This window comes from Lethenteron reissneri, chromosome 43, assembly GCF_015708825.2.
Source record: "Lethenteron reissneri isolate LAM-NWPU_2019-01 chromosome 43, ASM1570882v1, whole genome shotgun sequence".
In the NCBI taxonomy this organism is placed as follows: domain Eukaryota; kingdom Metazoa; phylum Chordata; class Hyperoartia; order Petromyzontiformes; family Petromyzontidae; genus Lethenteron; species Lethenteron reissneri.
The window spans coordinates 811276-833577 of NC_083821.1; the positions used below are offsets into that span (position 1 = coordinate 811276).

General features: G+C 50.6%; 1 protein-coding gene across 1 annotated transcript in view; it reads left to right on the plus strand.

Annotated features, from left to right (window-relative positions):
• Nucleotides 1–11257, plus strand: part of LOC133353379 (receptor-type tyrosine-protein phosphatase kappa-like) — a 189203-nt gene extending 177946 nt beyond the window's left edge. The window contains 2 exon segments of the mRNA XM_061569582.1: nucleotides 3552–3687; nucleotides 10029–11257. Of these exon segments, the coding sequence (XP_061425566.1) occupies nucleotides 3552–3687; nucleotides 10029–10088 (196 nt within the window). The 3' untranslated portion in view covers nucleotides 10089–11257.
• Nucleotides 11258–22302: the final 11045 nt, after the last annotated feature.

Here is a 22302-nt window from a genome sequence, read left to right on the forward strand (position 1 = left end):
TAATGTAATAGTTGCGCACTTTGCAAACATCATTTTGCGAGATTTACTACTCATCGTTAACAGCTGTGTTGCAGAGCGAGCTCCGGCCCGACCATCGACGGGATTTGCAATCCCCCTTCTAAACTGTCTCGCGGCACCTTTAATCTCACGTGTAATATCGCGGCGGTGTGACGGTGACTTGACTCTGACACTGCCTGCCCCTTAAGCCGGAAAAGTTTTCAATCAGAATTTGCATCTAAATCGTGTGTGCACAGCATCGCGTTCTCACCAATTTGCACGCGGCCTCTGCAAAGCCACGTTCATTAAAGCAGCGAGCGCGTGGGCAGGGGGGGACACTCGCTTGGTTCCACGTAGGCTGCCGCCCCACCCCCCGGCCCACTCCTCCCAAGTAAGATGATTCATCCACAGCGCAGGGGTTGGTCCCTCGGCGCTGCGCCCCCCCCCCCCCCCCACGGGGTTAACGAGCCGCGGTGCGACCGCTCGCACTTGAGGGCCCCAACGGGCTCGTCGTGCCCGTGGGGAGTTATCGCTCGCGAGTGTGGCTGCTACCTCTGTGGGTACAAAGGAACCGAGACGTATCGTGGTCACTTCTGTCACTGTAAGGGCCGTTTGCAGCGACAGCCGTGACTGAGATTGTGTCTTCACACGTGGTGGCCCGCCAGGCTGCCGGGGTGGGCCCTGCACCACCGAATGTCCCTTTTGGCCCAAGCAAGTTCACTTTCATATTTTTGGTTCTTTCGGTAAAGTCACGTAGAAGGGAAACAATAAAATAATAAAAATATAAAACAATAAAATTATCACGACGTATCGACTGTAAGACAAGCAATCATCATCAAGTGTCGAAACGTCGTGATAATTTTATTGTTTTATATTTTTATTATTTTATTGTTTACCTTCTACGTGACTTTACCGAAAGAACCAAGAATATGAATCCCTTCAGTCACGAAAGCTTTAATTCAAAAGTTAACTTTCCTTAGCGGTAAATTCATGTACCGAGAGGAGCTGGAACCGGCCCTGCTGCTCACTTGTGGTGTTTGAGAGAGGCCTGTCTGGTCCTCAATTATGGAAACCTCTGAGTTAGAAAAAAACTCATGTCACGGACAAGAAGAACGATCTGCCAGTATCTGAGCAGGCGAGGTCTACAAGTAAATGGATTTTCCTGAGTGGTGTATTTTTTTAATAGAACTGACAAACATATAATCTAAGTTTTCCGCGAAGACTTACGGCATTCCCAGGACAGCTACCTGAAAGAGAGGGCACTCCTGAGACAGGTGGCAAGCCTCCTCCTCCTGTGCGAGCAGTTGCTCGCTGCCCGCATGGCGGTGACCAGAGGGGCTGGGCACGGAGGGTGGCTGCCAAATCTCAGAGCTGCGAGCGGCGTTGAATATTTACAAGTGCAGGGAAACTTTACAGATTTTTTCCCAAATTTGTGAATGCGTCGTAAACCGCGCGTAACAAACGAGTCACGGCTGACGAGTGACAGGGTCATTACCGTGGATTACTTCCAAGAGCTTCCACATTCTTTGTTGACCCGGCGCTCTGTTTATGTCGAGGCCAGACCTCCGTACGTACATGCGCAGGCGTAAGCAAACGCTGCAAAACAGACGACGTTGATACATCGTTGTAATGCGGACAGTTACGAGCATAAAGTCTGCGTGCAACATTTATATGTTCTCGAAATATTTATGAGAGCTGATGAAAAGCTCGCTCGGCCTTTATATTTTGCATAATTCATTCCCATGTCAATCAGGCGAGGGTGAGCACGGCACCCTGTGAGGCGCGCCTCGCCGTCCATCATCGAGTGGGAACATTTTTGTTGTCGTTGTAAACGGCCGCTTTCTCCGAGGCTCTGCGCTTGAGCACCCCGCGTCCCCCTCCTGGCCGGCCGGGAGGAAGCCGTGTCCTGGCACCAGCACCGAGGACGCAGTGACTCACAATTCGCCTGCGTTCCTTTCACTGGCTGTCGAGGAGGGGTGTGGGAGTGTGGGGTTGCCACCCGTCCAGGTTTTCCCCCGGATCACTTCTGTTGAGGTGGCTGCTGCTGTCCGGGGAAATCTGAAGACCTTCCACAGAACGTTCAAATTCTCGGTTTTCAGTCGGTTGCGTGATAAAACACTGCTCAATGCGACGCACTTACACACCATTCTCCCCACGTCTGATATTGGGAGACATCCTTCAATTGCGTGATGCGTCCCGGGTTTTTTTGTGCACCTCATCGAGATGGCAACTGCAGCTCGCTGCACGAGTGCGGTCGCGGTGCAGAGGAGATGGCGATGTCACGTCGTCTCTGCGTTACGGAGCCTCAGGCTGCCTCGGGCAGGCCCGGGGAACCGGTTACTTGCCGAATGGGAATACCGATGGCGGGAAGCGACACGTCCACGCACGCTTTACCCCACTTCTGTCGCTATGAGAGGTCCTTGCAGCGACAGCAGCAGGGATTAATTTCTCACCGAATAGTTTCAAGGGCACTGGCAGAACGGCGTAGTTAGGCACGTGACTAGCAGCCCCAACAGTAGCGAAAGAGGTACAGTATATTGGATGTTGCGTGCCAGGGTCAGAAATATTTTCGAGGTTGAAATTAAACTCTGGGCGGAAGTGAATGGGTGTGCTAAAATTCAATATATGCTGTTGTTGTAAACTTCTACAATCTATCCACCTCGTACCCGATTGGTGCGGCTTGCGTGCTTGCAGTGATGGATAAATGTGAGTCGTGAGCGGGAACGGAACGTTCGTGATGACATCGACTCGAAACTCAGCAGACCGGAATGTGTGCAGGCTGGAGACATGAGCAAGAGTCATATTACACACAAGGTGATTTATAGACTGCGACACAGGAGATCGTGACCATTGGATTGTTCCTCCCATTATGCCTTGCATGTCAAGTGACATATATACGTCTTGACTTAAAGCTTTCATGACTGCAGGAATTCATATTATTTTGGTCTTTCGGTAAAGTCACGTAGATAGGTCCAAAGAAAATAACAACAAACTACGACGTTTTGATCGCAACACAAGTGCTTGTGTACCGACAGACCCAAAGAATATGACATTAACCTCTTAGAGAATTGACTTTCATAAACAAGCATGCCGTCTTATTGAGGGTTTGTGTGTAGCCATAGGTTCCAGTTTCAAGTTGATTTTGTGTAACCAGGGAGAGAACTCAAGAGGACCAGGATAGAGGAATCTCATTGGCAAGATTGACCCGGGTTACCACAATGGTAAAAGGCAAAAAAAAAAATCGGCACAAAAATGGGAGTATCACAGGACGCATGAAAAATATTTCTCAAACGTCAATTCCCTGTGGCGCAAATTGGCTCTGGGGCAGACCACGTTGCGGTTCAGTTGGCCGTGACGTCAAGCTCATCGCTCTGTGAGCCCCGCAAGAGCCCGGCTCGAAGGATTCCGTGCTGCCGTCCGGCAGTCGGAAGCGTCTGGGTGGACCGAGCCGAGAGGACCACGGGAGGGGATACGAACGATCGTCGTGACTTTCGGCGGACGGAGAGTGACTGTGACCCTGGCGTGCGTGGCTGTGACCCTGGCGTGCGTGGCAGGAACGGCGGCGGTCAGAGCGGCACGTACTGCGCCGTCAGCATCCTGTGCGACATGGTGAAGGGTCAGAGCGTGGCCGACGTGTTCACGGCCGTCAAGACGCTGCGCAACAACAAGCCCAACATGGTGGAGACGCTGGTGAGTGGCGGGCGGGCGTGCGAACACGGAGCCACTCAGCGGCCGTGGACGCGGGGTGAGGGGCGATGGCTGCTGGGCCCATACTTGGGTTCGAATCCCAGTTTTGGCTGCCTGTAGGTAAAATCGGCTTCTCAAGCGCAGCGATCTGGTGGCCTCAGCCCAGTCACTGCGCAATAAACCTCACCCCATTAAATTGGGTTTTGTGCTTAATTAGGTGAAATTCCACCTCTGGGAATTAAATGTAGGTGCCTGTCATACAATGAACATTACTCTCATGCATAATGGGTGGAAAAGTGCTATGCTGTGCTGTGTGGACCAGAAGGGATCTGGAGTTAGCTCTGTGATATCCACTTCTGTGGGCTGTTTTCTAACACGAGGTGTTGCGCTGCTGTGAGATGTATGAATACATTTCGATTGCAACATCGAAACTGTGGTCGATTGTCCCCTCAGTAGTGCTGAACACTGCTGACCACCTTTGGGCCTGTGTGCAAGAGCCATGATGATGATATTGAGAATAATAAAAACCCATCTGCACCGCCGTTGCAAATTCGAGGGGGCTCCGTGTGAAATCAAATTCAAGCTTCCGTGGAGGTGCTCAGCGAGCGGAACAGACACGCGCTAATCGCTTGGCTAAAAATGATGTTGCTGTGGGGCAAACACGGTGGTGGAGTGCATCACGCGGCATGGATAAAGAGCACGTGCGTGCGTGTGTGTGTGTGCGAGACGTGGACCCCCCTGGTGGAGCATCTTCGCCGGTTGGAAACATTTAGGCTGGCCTGCCTACGATCCATCCTGGGTTTAACCAGGCTGGATTGTGTGAGGAGCTCACAAATCCTTGAAAGATCTGGGCAAAGTCCCATCAGTGAGCTCCTCCGGCAGGCAAGGCTGCGTTGGCTGGGTCATGTAGCCCGCATGCCCAGCCACCGCATGCCTAAACAGCTTTTGTTCGGCCGGATCGAGGGGGCTAGACGGGCGCGGCACGGGCTGGAGAAGAGATGGAGTGATGTGGTACAGGAGGACGTGGAGCTGAGTGGACTTGCCGATGACTGGTACCAGCGGTGTCAAGATCGGCCTCAGTGGAGGAGGCTCGTGAAGGACGCTACTGGGCAGTTGGAGGCAGTCGCCCTCCAACAACAACGGAGGGCGGAGGAGCGACGCTCACAACAACGAGCGGAGCGCCGGGTGGCTAAAGCACAGCAAGTTGGCACAGTAGGGGGCACAGGTGGTGCATCAGCCAGTCATCTCGGTCATCTCGGTCAGTCGACCAGTGGCACCTGGGTCTGCCCCGTGACCTCCTGCCAGCGGGCTTTCGACACTTCACGTGGCCTCAAGGTGCACTTGGCCTGGCACAAGCATCGTGGTGACGTCACCGCCACTTAGTGGCGAATGGCGGTTGTTGTTGTTGTTGTGTGTGTGTGTGTGTGTGCGTGTGTGTGTGTGCGTGTGTGTGTGCGTGTGTGTGTGTGCGTGTGTGTGTGTGCCAGCGGCTTTGACGTATTAAGTCCCTTGTAGGGTAGGGGGGCACACGCTACAGCTTCTCCAGTACGCCTGGAATACGTCGTCTAATAACCACAAAGACAAAGAATCCCCATGTAGGCTATACAGAGTGTTGGGTCAAGTGCTGCAGCGAGCGACTATCATCGTCTTCCCGGTGCATGCGAGGGTGGTGTGGTCCCCAGCACTTCCGGCCAACTCTGTCTCCCGAGTGCTGATGTTTACACGTCGCACCAGCTGCTGATTTAAGGCTGAGTCAGCTTAAGGTTGAGGCCGCGGACGGCTCAGAAAATCACCACTGTTAGAACTTCTGTTTGTGTTCAGTTTGTTGTCCTTCCCCCGCACCGCCCATTAGCATGGTTGGCTATGTACAGCGCAAAAGAAGTTCAACATATATACATACCTTGCTAGCGTTCCCCACAGTCACCAACGCAACTGCGCAAGCACGCACGCACGCACGCACACGGAGGTCTGAGTTCCATTTGGTGCTGGAGGGGGTTATGATGGATGAGCTGTGCCACCAGTAGCAAGGGGATGTGCTGGGAGCTCTGCATTGTCACCGTGCCATTGGCATCGATAGTCAGCCAGGTAATGAAGACAGCCGCGGGCAACAGACGATGTAAGTGTGTCAGCGGGATATCTCGAGAGGACGATCATTTCGCGGCTGATTTGGCAATGATCTCTGCAGACCACCCCCCCCCCCCAAAAAAAAATATAAGCGCAGGAGAGGCAGGAGGAGAGCTTGCTGAGCTCTCTAGAGAGACAGGAGGAGAGCTTGCTGAGCTCTCTAGAGAGACAGGAGGAGAGCTTGCTGAGCTCTCTAGAGAGACAGGAGGAGAGCTTGCTGGGCTCTCTAGAGAGGCAGGAGGAGAGGTTGCTGAGCTCTCTAGAGAGGCAGGAGGAGAGATTGCTGAGCTCTCTAGAGAGGCAGGAGGAGAGCTTGCTGAGCTCTCTAGAGAGACAGGAGGAGAGCTTGCTGAGCTCTCTAGAGAGACAGGAGGAGAGCTTGCTGAGCTCTCTAGAGAGACAGGAGGAGAGGTTGCTGAGCTCTCTAGAGAGACAGGAGGAGAGCTTGCTGAGCTCTCTAGAGAGACAGGAGGAGAGCTTGCTGAGCTCTCTAGAGAGACAGGAGGAGAGCTTGCTGAGCTCTCTAGAGAGACAGGAGGAGAGCTTGCTGAGCTCTCTAGAGAGACAGGAGGAGAGGTTGCTGAGCTCTCTAGAGAGGCAGGAGGAGACGTTGCTGAGCTCTCTAGAGAGGCAGGAGGAGAGGTTGCTGAGCTTTGCAGAGAGGGTCCGGTGGTGGCGATGGGACCTCCACAAATGCGGGGTCGGAGATAGACGCCAAAGCCACCTCGATCCGGCTCGCCGTACACCGCGCCGCTCGCCGCGCCTTCGGGAGCGTTCGGATTTTTACTCCAAATATTTCACCCTTGCAAAATCCCTCGTAATGGAAAACCCCGTTTGCAACTGCGTCCAGGGTGTCATTAACACATACGTGGCAATGACACCGTGTACGCAAACATACATGCGGTATATGCATTTGTAAAATGAATATCAAACCCAATGAAACGTATCACTCCCAGTGTGTAGCCAGTTTGAGAGTGGGAACCAACAGAGGCCAGGTGAATTAATGCCCTTTCCTGGACAGGAAAGCCTCGCCGAGTCTCGCGACTGTAACGAGTGTTTGGATTAATGTGCGGCAAGATCTGTGAGTGATCATCGTAACTGCTGGATGAATGTCTCCCAAAAGCTGTCACCGTCTCAGTCTGGCGATGTCCCAATCTCATCCAGCACCTGCGCACGAGCCGATGCTATTGCTTCATCTCCACAGCGATCGCCCTTTGGGTGCGTTCCCTCCTTTGGCTGCCAATCTGTTGTTAGTCTTGACCACCGGCCATCGTCCCATCCAGTGACATATCCTGCCTGACCAAGTCCGCTTACTTATTTTTTACGGTCAAAAAAGCATAAGCCCCCAGAGTGCCTGGAGAAAGCTGTCTCTCAAAGTTCCACACAGACAGACTCAATAGTCCATCCATCTGCCGCTATCTCCTGGCGACCCTGCAGTGTGGAAGGCACTGGTCTGTGTCTGTGTGAAGGCTATTTAAGTGGGTGACCTTCAAACGCAAATTGGCAAAAGAATTGTGGACTGTGGACACAAGGGCATTGGCACTGAATGATGATATTAACAAACGCATTGTCACAAACCTGCCATGTGGGCTACTTCAAAGTGTACAAGGGTGAAATTCTGAGCTGAGTGGCTATCTCAGCGCGGCGGTTACGCAACAAAGACACCACCAGGAACGGATTAAACGCCACCGCCCCATCTGGAAAATGGTTGAAATAATTGAAGCTCGAGGGGTCATTGTGGCCAGAGCCTTTGATGACAATGCACCATGCCATTGCTTCCTTCCTTCTGCCACCCTCGGTTTTTCCAAATTTGTGACACTCATCCTCTCACCCAACGTGTGACAATCTGGCTCTTGGTGTTCATGGCACAATTGCAGATATTCAGTCACCGCCTATGACCTGCTTTGGCATGTGGGTGATGAATATAGACATTGGCAAAACAGTGGTGCATAAAAAACAGTGAGCTGAAAATGTTGCAAAAATGCACGGAGAGAGAAGTGCATGCTTGGCATCGCTCAAAGAGACAGGAAGCGGTACATGACTTAGAGAGCACAAGCCGGTTAGAGGCATCTCGTTGACTTCTTTGTTTGTATAGCATTAAAAAATAAAACAGCAGGCTACAATTGTATTGTTAACATTGTAAGCGACTCCAAGGCATGCGAGGTGGTAGCTGAGTGGGAGTCGGCTTGTTCCACCAGAGTACGCGTGCTGTATTGGGGCAGTCATCGGTGATATGCCTGACGGTTTGCACCGCGCCACATTAAACAATAGATCGCATTGAGTTGATGAACGTGAACGGGCTTGGGCAGGGCAACGTGTGACCGAGGACACTTCTGCCGTGGAGGTGGAGCGACCGAGCGGGAGCCAGGGGAGATTGCCGCATTGCGACACCGTGGGAAACGGCTCCAGGCCTGCGCAGGCCTGACTCCGGCGGTAGGAGAGGACACGGCTCTTCTCCACTGCTGGATGGCTGCCGGCTTGTTTACGAGCAGGCGTGGGACGCGACGGCCACCGCGGTTTACGAGAGGCCGATCGATGCCGGTGATGCCGGTGGCTTAAGGACAATAAACAGGAATCAAATTAGATCGGTCAATCAGCTCCTTTATTTATAAACTGATAAGAAGCCGTTGACACGCGTGTGCTCCTTTGCATGTGGAACGGGTGGCAATCGCAGGAGCATTTGAAATCAAATTGGACTGTAATCCGAGTCAATTTATTGTCTACAAAAGGAGGCCAAAATAATGTATTTGTGTAAATATATATTTACATAGAAGTCAGAAGCCACACCAAGTTATTATTGGGCTTAGTTTGAAGCTTCTCATTTACGTATTAATGATGTCACATAGAGTTTATTGATGTTAAGGGTGAAAGTAATGGAAACGCTTAAGTGTGTGTCTAATTTCAGTTTCTCAGCTGGACGACGTCTTGACAGCCGTAATCGAGGCTGAAAGCCTCCGTTGTGCTTTAAGCGAGTGGCAGTGCGGGGTGCGATGCTCACAATTGGCTCGGAAAAGTGCATCTTGCTGCTATGTGTCGGTCGGTCACTCCTTTGTTTAAACCGGGTAACAGACTGACATCACCTCTTTTCCCACTCGCACATCCGAGCCGAGTCTGCACAGTGGCTTGTCGGTACGAGTGGTTTTCCACTGCTGAACCGAGCCGGATGCAAACCATAAAACCGGCCTTGCAAGATGTCTGAGTGTGGCTCGGGCCAAGCATGACCAGGGCCGGTAATTAATCATTTTGGTCCACACGTTGGTGTCAGTCGGCACACCGTGAGGGCACCGCACCATCGTGGTCACCTGCTTGTGCCCCGACTCACCCAGTGTCACGGCTCGGCTTTTGCAGTGGAAAACCAACCCGGCACCTCCTGAGCCGCGTGCCGAGCGAGCTCGGTACGGCTCCGGCATGGCTCAGCTGTGCAGTGGAAATGGGGTGTAGGACTATAAGATGCCTACCTCATGTAGAGTTTGTTTTAAGGCAAATGTTTGCAAGTAAGGAATTTCACGCGAGTTATTTTTTTAGCAGCTACTTGAAATACGAGTTGTGGTTTTCTGTATTGGGCATTTCCTCTCTCGATTCAACTGCTGAGGATGTCTGCAGTAGCGCATGGTGAAACGTTGACGGAAGAAATGCTCAATGCGGACACCGGCCATGTTTACTGGACATCTGTGAAAAAGAGCTTTATAGCTCGTGGGATTCCTCCTGCAGCGTAAATAAATATTCAGATTTTGATTCTGAAACCTACATTTGAATAATGAGTCCAGTCTATTATAGCAGCCCCACTGAGAGGGTAAGAGCAAGGGCGCAGCCCTGCAATTGCTCGCTCACACCACTGCTGGTGGAAGGGCCTCCACTAAATGGAGCTGTAGAGGGTATTTTCCCTACTCCTCCACGCTGATCACACGTGCTGGCAGAGGTGGGAGTGACCGCACGTGACTTCACTACAGACAACCCGTGGGTCACAGAAGAACCATGGTGTGCCCATTTATACCGCTTGGTGGACAGAGGTGGGGACATTAAAGAAACTTGTCCCATAATTGTTTTAAGACCGCCGTGACAGTCGATGGAATCCAACCAGCGGACCCCTGAACTGCAGGTCCTCTGTGCTACCGTTCACACCACGGCAGATCTGATCAGGAACATACGCTATGTGCCAGTCTCGAGGTTGCCGCCTTGCAGGCGTGTGATGCGTGCTGCTGTTGTTCTTCTGTCCACAGGAGCAATACCGCTTCTGCTACGACACGGCGCTGGAGTTCCTGAGCCAGTTCCAGCCGTAGAGTGGAGACTCGCTGTCTCTCTGCAGCCACCCGCGTCCCCGTCCAGCACAGCCGAGGGGACCCTGTCGCGCTCCCACGCGGTCCCCGCGTCTCCAGCGGGGGAGGGGAGCGAGGCGGTGGACTGGGGGGGGGGGGGGTGCAGCGCGAGTGAGGGGTCAGGGGTGAAGGGAAAGCGGCGCGGAGCGGGGATTTGAGATGGAGCGCGAGCGAGTAAGACTTCGAGCAAATGAGAGCCGGCGGAGCGCAGAGGTTATGAGGAGGAGCAGCAGCGGGCGGTAGAGGAGGGGGGAGGTCCGCGGACAGCCGGAGAACTTGAGAGCCAGGCGAGACGGGAGAGGGGAGAGACGAAGAGTGAAGATGGAAGGGGCAGGTGGGGAGGGAAGGAGGGAGGGGGAGAGAGGCGTCGATGAGCCGCGTCTCCTCGCTCTCGGCACTGCACCACGAGAGTGGCCGCGGGAGCTCAGCTGCTCGCTCGCTCACTCGCGTCTCGCTGCCGCTTCTGTAGGTGCCCCAACCCCTCCCCGCATCATGACCTTGCCCTTTGGAATTTAACTGTCCGTTTTAATACATTTGCACTAACTGTTGCGTATATTGATGTTGTTTGAGGCATAGGCGTTTAATATGCAGTGGGGGGAAAAAAGTTGGGGGTTTTTCCCGTATATTTGCTTGGCATTTGTGATTTGAGTTGGACGTGTTTTTGTACCGTAAGATTTTATTTTCCTTGACTTTGGTTGCCAAGTCTTTTAGACCTCCACGCGTACACCGAGCGACTTAATTATTTTGAATTTCGAATCCTTACGCTTGAAGAAACAATGCAGCGAAATGTAATTTAAATAATGCTATCTAGACGCAGTGCTGAATGTTAATATACTTGCAGATGATATAAACTAAAACGGTATTTTTCGAGTGGATTGTGACATAACGGGGCGAGCTTCGGTGTGAGAAAATGCCTGGATATTTGTATTTTTTTAAATCTACGGAGTGCTGCTTGACAGCGTCAAGTCGTGAGATGATTGTGGTGTCCGTGGGTCTGCGAGCCGAACGAACGCGCGCGCCGCTGAACCCTACGCTCGAGCCCGTAGCGGCCGGCCCCGCAGTTGAGGCCGGCCGGGCGTGTACGCCGCCGTCCCGTCCCGCGTCTTGTCCGCCACAATGCGAGAGGGGGGGGGGGGCAGCAGGCCTCTACGCGGATCACCGACGAGTCGGGGGGGGGGGAGGGTTGTGGTTCGCGTTGGCCGTTGTTGCGACTGCCGAGGTGCGCGGGGTCCGTCCGCCCGCTCGCGTGACGTTGCTACGGCACCGAACGTGCCGGTGCTCGCCGTTTGCCGGCCCACGTGGAGCGAGCGACAAAACAAAACAATGACAGTTTGGAGAACTGCGTCAGAATGCCGTCGCTCAAACGGTACGAAGTCGTGCTACCTTTCAGATGCTGTGGGCGCTTACTAATCCAAGCTCTCTCATTATTCGCTCGCAGTGCTGTTCGAATACTAGGGCAGCAGCTTGCTCGCTCACCCGTTCGTCGTTGGGCCCGATCCTCTTCTGCGTTAAAGTAAAATCGTGCAACGTGAAGTCAGCCTCGTGTATTATTGCAAGGCGTCTGGGAAGCACACGCACGTCCTATGTTGCTTCGCATACGGTTACAGAGCGCGAGTAGCGATCTTCTCTGCACCTCGAACAAACTCGTGTTCACGTCTACGGACACAATGGCTTGGGTGACGGGGGTGCCGGTGAGCACACACACACTGCCATTGCCTCTGTCTCGTAGAGACCGAGCTTTCAGCGGACCTTCACCAGGGCCGACGAGAGGTCCCTGGAGGCCCTTGTTCCACCATCCACGAGCTGGTTGTGGGGCCTTCAATTACGTGAGGCCTGGGGAAAGTTTTCCCTTTCGCCCCCCTGCCTCCCCCTCTTGAAGGCCCTGGACTTCACTCACTGACAATTTTTTCCCACTTCCTACCAGCCCTCCATTTGTTCAAACTGTGGTTTTAACAGATGTTTGGTACGCTTACACCAAACACCACAGGTCTTTAGATAATGTGCTGGATTTATTTATATATCAAAGTAAATAGTACAATTTTGATTTTAAGCTTTCGTGATTGCAGGAATCCATACTCTTTGGTTCTTTCGGTAAGGTCACGTGGGTAGAAATACACAAGCAATCCTCATCAAGTGGAAAACCTGATGACGATTGCTTGTGTTGCGATCGAAACGTCGTGATTGATTTAATTCTACCTTACGTGACTTTACCGAAAGAACCAAAGAGTATAAAGAGTACAATTCCAACCTTTATGCATCATTGCTGCGTCGCCCAAACACACCGCGTCGGCCCAAAGGAAGCTTGTTTAATTGACGAGTTGTGCGGCCCTTTGCCGGGCCTCCTATTTTCAGTGCTTTTCATCAGTCCTGGGGTTTGACCTTTGAATATGAGTATGTACGGGCGCGCGCAGTTTGCGTGCGAGTTTACGACTGTGAGCGCACGCGCGGTGTTTCCGTGCGGAATCGCGGTTGTGGCGTTCGTGGGTTTCGCTTGCGATCTTGAAGACGGCGCCAGCCAACACAACGGCGCAAGATCGGAAGTGGCTGCACGCGACGGATGCCAACGATGGCGGCGCAGTCCAGCGTCTCCCTAGGGGAGCGGGGCACCGATGACGGTAGTGCACGGCAGAGAGGTACAGGGATCGCGAGACTCCGCGTGAATTTGCATCGCTCGGCGCACGTGCCCAACGCTGAGAGGGCGATGACGGCGCCGTGGAGCCTCTCGGAGTGCGGGGGCGAGGAGGAGGGGCGGGGGCGAGGAGGAGGGGCGGCGCCCCGGGGGACCGTGCAGGCCAAGCCAAAGACTGGGCAGCAGACCCCGCGGAAAGATGTGTACATACGGATGCCCCGCACGTCGAGTATTTATTGTCACCTGTTTGCAAGGCCAGTTTAAAGTGACGACGAGAGAGAGCTGACATGCCGAAAGCTGATCCCTTTTTTTTTGCAATTCATTTTGTGGAGCATTAAATAAATCTGTATTTGTAAACAAAGTGGAGATTGTCGCCCTTGTATTTGTCGTGGGTTCACTCGGCTCAACTCCGTAGTGAACGTTGGCGAAGCGGTGGCGATCGCGAGCGTGATCGCTTTGCTCGTGAAAGTGAGTGCTTGTGATTTTACAGAAAAGCCACACTGAGTCATATAACTCCTTTTTTCAGGAAGGATTTGAATTGGATTTCTATTTTAAATGTTTTCAGCCATTTGATGATGAGTGTTCATACGTGTGAGAGGAAACCAGAGCATCCAGAGAAAACCCACGCATGCAAGGGGGCAACACTCAATCCCCTAACAGATGGAAACGGATGGCATTTTGTCCACTTGCTGTATTGCCTTCTGGTGAGCCAGGTATGGCTTCACACCTCCACCGTGCTGCACTCGAGGCCACGTGCATATCCACCACCACCACCACCCGGTTCTGTGTACACTGGTGACGTGTACACTGTGAAGCTCTCGTATTATTTCTTTTATTAACACATTGAAGTTTCAATGCTTCATGTTTTCAATTAATTTGAAATTGGTAAATTAGTACATGGGGTAGACGACCAGAGGTGACGTGGTTTGCGCACTGCACGTAAGACTGCTTGACGCGACTTCCTCTTCTTGGTTCTTTCGGTAAAGTCACGTAGAAGGGAAATAATAAATAATAAAATAAGACAATAAAATAATTCTCACGACATTTCGGCCACAACGCAAGCAGCCGTCCTCAGGTGAAGACCAGGTCTGTCGGGGTGACAGCGTCTGAATGAAACACCACCACGCTTGGAGCATATATTTAAGCTGGGTTGGAAGGTGGGAAGGGCGCCTCGACAAAATAATTTGCATATCAAGAGTCCAGCGTCTCAGGAATGAAACTCGTTTGACGCGAGTTTCATTCCTGACCATTGCTAACATCAGTGGGGAGTTGGTTTTTGAACAGACTCTGGGCCCTGTGCTTGACCAGCCCGCACTCTGACCAAGGCGTCCTTTCACCTTCGAATGGCAGAGGGAGTCAACAGGCCACGTGCATGCGTTCGCGTGAAGCCTCGCGAGAGCCAGAGGGAGGAGCCTGGTGAGCACGTGGTCCGCTGCCGGAGAGCCGTCGCGCCCTCCACGGCTTCATGTCGCCGACGGCAGATGCACTTTGGGATATTTTTTTTTATTTACCGTTGTGGTGAGGTATGATAAAATAAAACACCACAACTATTATGGATGGATGGAGACCATTAATCCGTGGATTTGCAAAGGGCTGAAAGTTAGTATAATACATTAACAAAATACGTGCTTTACACGCGTGGTGAAACCATTAAAATCAACGGAAAATACTCGTATCGGTTCAAGAAAAACTAAATAAATACTGCATCCGAAAGTAAACACATCCCATTATAAAATACATGTCTCGCAGTTTGCATCGTGTAGCCTCAGCAACCATGAGCTGCATAAGCCCCATTGCAGTCTCCATTCCAGTCGGCTGCGTTCAGTAATTGTCTTGTAGCCTGCCTCACCAAGGCTTAAGCATCTCCCATTCCCCCTACTGAATTCTCAGAATGGTAATTCATCTTGCCAGGACACAGGCCAGGGTTTGAATAAGATTGCCGCTTCCTTGAAGGTGGAAGGACCGATGTTTACGCAAATGCGGGCACAGTCGTGCGAATATCGTTCTTGTGGCTTTGCCCGCCAAAGGCTGCTGTTTGTCTCCGTTTGTGCTTTCTAACGGTGCCCCCCCCCCCACACTCAGCTTGCGTGGGAAGGCCATGTACATGTGCGAGTGGGTCCTGCGCCCAATGAGCCCCGTCTCCGTTATAGTCCCACCCGTGGCGGAGGTGTCAATTTGTTCTCGGTGGCAGTAATCGTGGCTTGCGCATTGACATCTGGACTCAAATTAATGCGACGGGCCCATGCGCTAGCATCATTACTCTCCCATTTGTCCAATAATGTACCGGCAATTAGCCCCGGGCTCAATAAATTACAGGTGGCGTTGCCCGACGCAAAGAAGGCTCCAGGCAGCAGAGGGAGTCATATGAAGACGGATGCTTTGGTGGATTCTGCCCGTGCCAGTTGTGCATCTCGACACACAAGTTTTAAATATTTTAAGATAATTATGTTTTTTCCCCTCTCCTGGGGAAGCTGCTAGGGTGTAATGGTTACCACGCTGGACTGGAACCCTAATGGACCCCTACTATCAATGCGACCCGAGGCGCTGTGTGGATTTACTCATCACCCGATCTCGTGAGGGCCACATGGTGGACATGAGAGGGCAATATGATGATGATGATTATTATTATAATATATTCTCATGGGCAAAATTATTTTAAACGTTTGAATGCTATTATCACGCCGACCAGCGCGTTGATATCGTGGCGCTGGTTGACGCCGATGATTCATGCGAAGCGTCCTCCGATTGCCGTTCGTGCGATAACTGCTCTCCGTGAGCGAAGGCAAGTCCATTACTTTAGGAAGTGCTCGCTAAAGGGAATATTAACGCAATAACGGGCGATGGCTCTAAGTGAGCGGATGGTAATGATGTGGAGAGTGACGCCGAGAGTAACACTACAACCGCGCGACACCCATCTGCTCTGCATCGTCGCGCGTTTCTCGCGACGCGCGCCGCGCGCCTGCCTCGTCAGTGTTTTGTTTTAAATTAAAAAATCACGTCAACGTGGCGATCTTCTCCTTAACGACGAATTGCTTTGCTACAGCCTCGGGTCGTATTGCGAGCCACATTAGCGGCGTGTGCACCGTTATTGAGATAGCTTTTGCCAATAACCGCCGTATTCGCGAGACCAGAGCCGTATTTCATTGCTCGGCAAGGTTAAGTAGGATCAGCAAGGTGACCGTGCAAAATGCATAGAGCGTCATTTTAAATCGTTCGCCGAGTGCCTCGAATGCCCGGAGCTGCTCGGTAAATCGTTGGAAGGCTCAGCTCATCCAAGGAGCTTATGATGATTTGATTTCCCGTAGATGTACGCGGGTTCTCGTAGATTTCTCGTAGATGTACGCGGGTTATAGCGTCGTGTCGCCTTTACCGTCGTTATCATTGTGGCCACTTTTGCCAAAAACCGCCACTCGAAAAGTACTTTGCGAAATTCACAAGTGCTGTTTATTCTAAACATCATCCGCTCAGCGATACCACGGGTCAGTTGCAGATTCCATTTAGATCGGGCAGACCGAACGTGCCTGAGGGCTTTTAAAATTCCACTCGCAGGGTGTAGCGGTGTAGCCAGAACATTATCTTGAATAAACCGTACCCGTCTGCCGTTCGCCACCAGGGCTTGAAATAGTGTTTGTTCAGGTTTCTCAGGACGTTGATTAAATATTCTGTAAATTCCTTATCTGCATAATTAGCTTCACGGAATTGGCAAAAAAATAATGTTGTTTATAATAAACCCTTGCTCCAATTCTAATGACATTGTTGGGCTAACGTGTAATTTAGCTACAGCCGAGATAACCTTCCTGCCCGTCGCAAGTAACCAATGTCGCCGGTATCTTGCTACAAACCATCGCGCAGTCCCCCAGTATTAGTTTCAGCAAGCCGGGCCGCTGATGAGACACTGCGTGTTGTTGATACCGGTCCAGAGTTTGCTTGTGTTCAACCCCAATGCTGCTGTTCATTTTCACTTCCAGAAGGCAACGGAGCTTAGATGGGTTTTGTGTAAAAAAAATACTTTTATTTTTTATGTTCAGAGACAAATATGGGTAGGGGGCATTCATTATTTAGCCCTTAACATTCTCCAAAATGACGTGTAGTGATTACACTGTAACACATTATTTTTTTTTCCTGGGTAGTAAGTGTTATTTCCTAATTGCTTATGCCTACAGACTTTTTTGTATTACTTTAGTATAAATACATGTTAGTTTTGATTCATATGTTGTTTTTCTGACTTTACGTGAAAAAGACACAAATTTGCCCGTTTTCTCATTGAAAATAGCTAAATTTCTAAATATCACTGTCCTGGTCACAAAAGCAAAGTTTGTGGGGAATAATAGCCATTTTCTATACTTTTTAGACATAAGCAATTACGAAATAACACTTACTACCCAGGAACACAAATTGTGTGAAATAGTGTTGCTTGTGGTATGCGGGAGGCAAGGGGTTTTTTAAAACATGGGTGGGATATTTCATTCATGGTTGTCACTAAAGTTTATTACTGTGCAACTGTTCTGTTAAAAAACCCCATCATCCACTCACTCGACCCCTTGTTTATCTGCAGGTCAGAGCCCACTGAAGGTAAAAGCCCATAGTTTTAAAGGGGTACCTTGGTTAGAAACATAAATTGAGAGTTAAACTCATTTACAGCTTTTTAGTTTTCAGCCTCTTGTCAATCCACTGCTGGATCAATGTCTCTCGCTGCCGTGTCGATTATGGTGTTGTTTGACCATACTTCACCACACTTGGCTCTTGCGGGTTGGTGAACGGTGGGGAGCCCAGGACGGTTCAGATCACGCTCGCTCTTGATGTTAGCCTTGGTTGGGAACTGAACTCAGAACTCCGGGTTTATAATGCAGTACACTATTCACGACGCAACATAAATATATACTCTTTGGTTCTTTCGATAAAGTCACGTAAGTCATCAGGTGACGGACGCTTGTATTGCGCCCGAAACGTCGTCATTTTTATTTATTTTATACCTACGTGACTTTACCGAAAGAACCAAAGAATATGGATTCCTGCAGTCACGAAAGCTTCAAATCACATAAATATACTTGTCACCCACGCCACGGATATTATAATTCACTTGGCATTCACTGAGGAGTGGACACTGACATTCCACCAAGGCGGGCTGCCTGCTATCTGATGTGGTATTTGTTCCAGAAACATGGAGATTAATGAAAAATAAACTGTAAATTAGTTAAAAAACCCTGCAGTGATGCACGCTCGGAATGGCATTGAGAGACAGAAAGAGGATGAGAGAGCGAGAGAGCGCACGCAGGTTAGCGGCATCATGTCAACTATTTGAGAAAGGTGACTGGCTTGACCAGGGCACGTCGCGAGAACGGACGACGGCCGACGGCCAAGTTGTCGACGGAGTGTCAGCCGTGGAAAGTGACGAGTTTACAGAGCCCATCCCCGGCGGAGACGGAGTGTTGAAATCGGCTCGCGCAACAGCTGATCGGTGGATCGCCACGTGGCAGGACGGCGAGAGATGGAGGCGGCTTGGCGGGGTCCCAGCATCCAGCGGCGGTCGTCGAGAGCGTGGCCGACGCTGCGGCGGTGCCGGGAGGAGCGACGCCCGGGTCGGATCGCTCCTCGTGGAGCTCCAGCGAGTCCCCTGGGTTCCGTTCCCTGAGCATCGCGCGTGCGGGCGCATCGCCGCCACTCGTTCTCTCCACAAGCGACGCAGTCAACGTTAATACTATGAAATTCATATTATATCAACTCGAGGTCGCGTTAAAACATTTTGACGAAAATGTATTTAATTTTAAGGGGGCGGAAAAAATTGCGCTCGCCAAAAAAGTTTTACGGTTGCAGGAAGTTTGGCGCAAAAAGCTGAGTGTTGCTGGACTAGCGAGCGAGGCAAGCGCCGAGGAACCCTACTCGACTGAAGCCTCAGTTCTGGGGATGTGCCGGGGATAGCGTTTGCTTGCGGGCCAAATCCTCCTCATTCTCACGTAAATGAACCATCCATCCGCGCATCGAGCCCAAGGTTACTTCACGCACGAGATTTATAGACGAAGACATACTTCGCTGCCGGTGTCTCTGGTGTGTGGCATCTCGGTAGATTGTGCACAGTTCATTGTTAATGATTACAGAGGGGGGGGGGGTTGGTGGGGGGCACCAACAGTTATTAGAATAACGTAATTTAAATGGGCATGCCTCTGCATACATGTACCAGAAAGATTAGTTTTAAGGTTCCTGTTCCTTAATATTCAGCATTTTATTTTGAGGTGTGAGTCCTTCACTCATTATTTATCAATACAACGAGTGAAGGCCTCCCGTGACACGCACGAAATTAAACGGGGGGGAGATTTTGAAACAGATTTGACACCAGATATGTTGACGTCCGTGGGGGAAAAGACAACAAGCGGTTGCAAATGTTAACGTCCCGTTGGGAATTCTGACATGTGTTCGTGAGAATGCTTTTGGGAATTGACAGAAATTTTCATTTGCAGTCCCACATCGCCATGGCCACGGCGACACGAGCCAGGTCACTAATGCAATGCGTGGCGCGATTTAAATTGAATCAGTAACAACAACAACGACAACAAAAATTCACCGATGCAATTTTCAGTGGCCTTTCTTATGTTGTGAATTCAATTAAATTACCAGCAGATGCTGCCAGGGGGCGGGGGGGGGGGCGGTGGGGGACCGTTTTTCCTGATGCCGCTGCAAGTTCCATGGAGACAAATTCATCTGCGCGAGAAGCGCGTCGCAGAAGTGACTCCGCTTCCCAGCGGTGTCGTGCGAAGAAGCCGCTCCTTTCGCGTGGCGAGACGTTAACGGCGCCAGCAAAAAAACATCACCCCCAGCCTGGACGTGGCCATCCAGCGGGGACTGCAATATGATGGCGATGAATTAGAGCGAAATGGCTTTGGTCCGCTTTCGGAATAAAATGCTCCTAATGCGGTCGTTTTTCAAACCCGTTAACACTCCACGTTCGCATCTCTTGTCCGCTCTCGCAAGACGTTACAAATTGTTCCCTTTTGGTATTATCGCAAATTTACTGGCGAGCCGCGCTTATTGTAAATAGCATCGCGTGAGCTAAATCAAACGATTATTGTGGATTGTTTTGTTTTCCTACTGAGAGGCCTACGGTGGAAATAGCAACCTCACAGCCGCGTGCAGCGCGCCCGGGGATGAATGCTTCCTATTGCCATTGATTTTCTTCCCCCCAGCTCCCAGTCATCATGAGACTCGCCCGTGAGACTGTTTTATACCAACCCGAGACCCGAAAGGTCTTTGCCACGGGCAATGTGCTGAAAGCACGGATTTTTTTTTCCAGAAAAAAAACCAAGACACAGCTTTGTGGGTTTCTGCCACCTTTTGTCACGTCTGCTTTGGCAGGATTTTAAAGTGGGTGGGTAGGTGACACACACTCTCACCGTGACCTCTTCCTCATGCAGGTAGAGGCGCTGTTCAAAATGTAATTTTTCCTCTTGCAGGTTTTCCGCGGTTGTGCTGCTGTTTTGTTTTTGCGGGCCGTGCCGCGGTGCCGTTTCGGGACGATGTCCGACGTTTTGCTGTCGAAGTTTCCCGAGAAAGGTCCCGGTACTTGGAGAGAAACGTCGGACATGGCGCCGAGACAAATCGCGGCACGACTCTGAAACTCATGGGGGAGTTAAATCATAAAGTATCGCATAAGTTTCAGCCGTACTGTGTTGTTAATGACTGTGATGGCAAAGTAATTTTAAGCCCCTAGTTTCTGACACATTTTTGTCGGAAAGAAAAATTACTCGGAATAATTTCTGCAGCAATAACACTCCCCAGTTGAAATTTCATAAGAAAATAGTTCACACTTGCATTCCTACGCATCGTATAATTGGCCGATTCATTTTCTGTGTTTTTTTCGGTAAAGTCACGTAGATAGAAAAAGATGATAACATTAAAATAATAATACAAATATTTATTTACTTGTGTTATTTTTTTTCTCTCTACGTGACTGCAGTCAAGAATGTTTTAAGTCAAAATTGAATGGGTTGATTCATTAAAGTAAAGACAATAATTGATAAATCCATCTCTTCGCCAATTTATTCTTCCGCACAGCTGCGCAGTTATCTGTGAAAGTTTTCCCTCGAGAAGAAGTCGTCACGTAATTTATCGTCGTGCTGCACAATTATAAATGTTTAAAGAGTATCGGTTGTAAGTATTTATTATTGATATCCCATCCCACACATGGCTGCATTTTGATGTGCGTACCTGTGCCACGTTAATGTTTAATGCATCAATATTGAACATCCGTGCTCGGCTGTCATCGTCAACATCCACGCGCAGTTACGACGGTGGGGTGGGGAGGTACACACTCTCCACAGTCGTGATATTCAATTCCATGTCATAATAAATTGGATAAGCATAAGGCTCACAACCCAGCAGAAATTGGAATGTATCCTGGCCCGGAAACCATCCGTCGAGGAGATGGAGCGATGAAATCAGTACAGGTGCACATCCTCGTGGATTATTGCATCGTAGGATCAAAAAAAATGTCAGCAGCAGCTTTGGGAGGCCTTCATCCAGCAGTGGATTGAGCATGGCTGACTACGATGAATTATAATAATGTTCAGCCCTTTGTCGATCCATTGCTGGATGAAGGTTTCTCCTCTGCCTTTCAGAAATGGGGGATGTGTTTGCCAAATATAACCACAGTCGCCACTGATGTCAGCCGTGACCGGGAATCCAACTCAGTGCGCTCACCACCGGGGTGCCACCATTCCACCCCGACACCTGCTAGAGGTTGGTTACATCACTATCATTTGATGAACTTCATTTGTATTCTATTTAGGAAAACAAATAACGTTGTAATTGCCCGTAGGAACTATAAGAAAGTATATGACAGGGATGAGACTAGAATTGACACACGTATCTCAATGTTGAACTCAAAACCAGGGAGGAGCAGATGTTGGGATGGATCAGGTGATGGATGGGGTGAGAAATGAAGAGACGCAGAAGAGCGGTGGTGTCCATCCCAGTCGACTCAGATGGCGAGGGCACGAGATGAGAGGATACCCACGTGAGAAGGGAGGCGATGTTGAACGTGGCGGTAGCACGGTGGAGAGGCAGACGTAGGAAGGGGTGGTGCTTAGTGGTGAGCGAGGATGCGAAGGACTGAGGAGTGGAGATGGCCCAGGCTGGGGTTGAGAGGTCCAGCACGCCACAGGCTCACAAGAATGGGGACAATGGCAGGAAGAAGACGAATAAATGGCAGTTGCAAGTTAAAATGTAAATGTTTAGGAAATAATAACATTTACATTTTTTTCTGAAATGGCTGTTTTTCATAATGCATTATCATCACCATCTCTCCCTCCCACCACAATGGTGGTGGGCACACCATGAATGCATCGGCTTTGAACTTTCTCCACTTTTGCTGCCATTTGCAGTCTGTCAGGTGGCGCTGCATCCGTGAGTTCACATCGTCACGTTTGTCACCCAATTGACCTTGGGTCATCCCTCCCTCCACCTTCCGCCGCGCCCTTGAGATCATGTAGGAGAGTCGCGCATTCTTCTCGTCCCTCCCGGGACGTGTTCTGCTCTTTCAACTCTCCGGCGGATTTC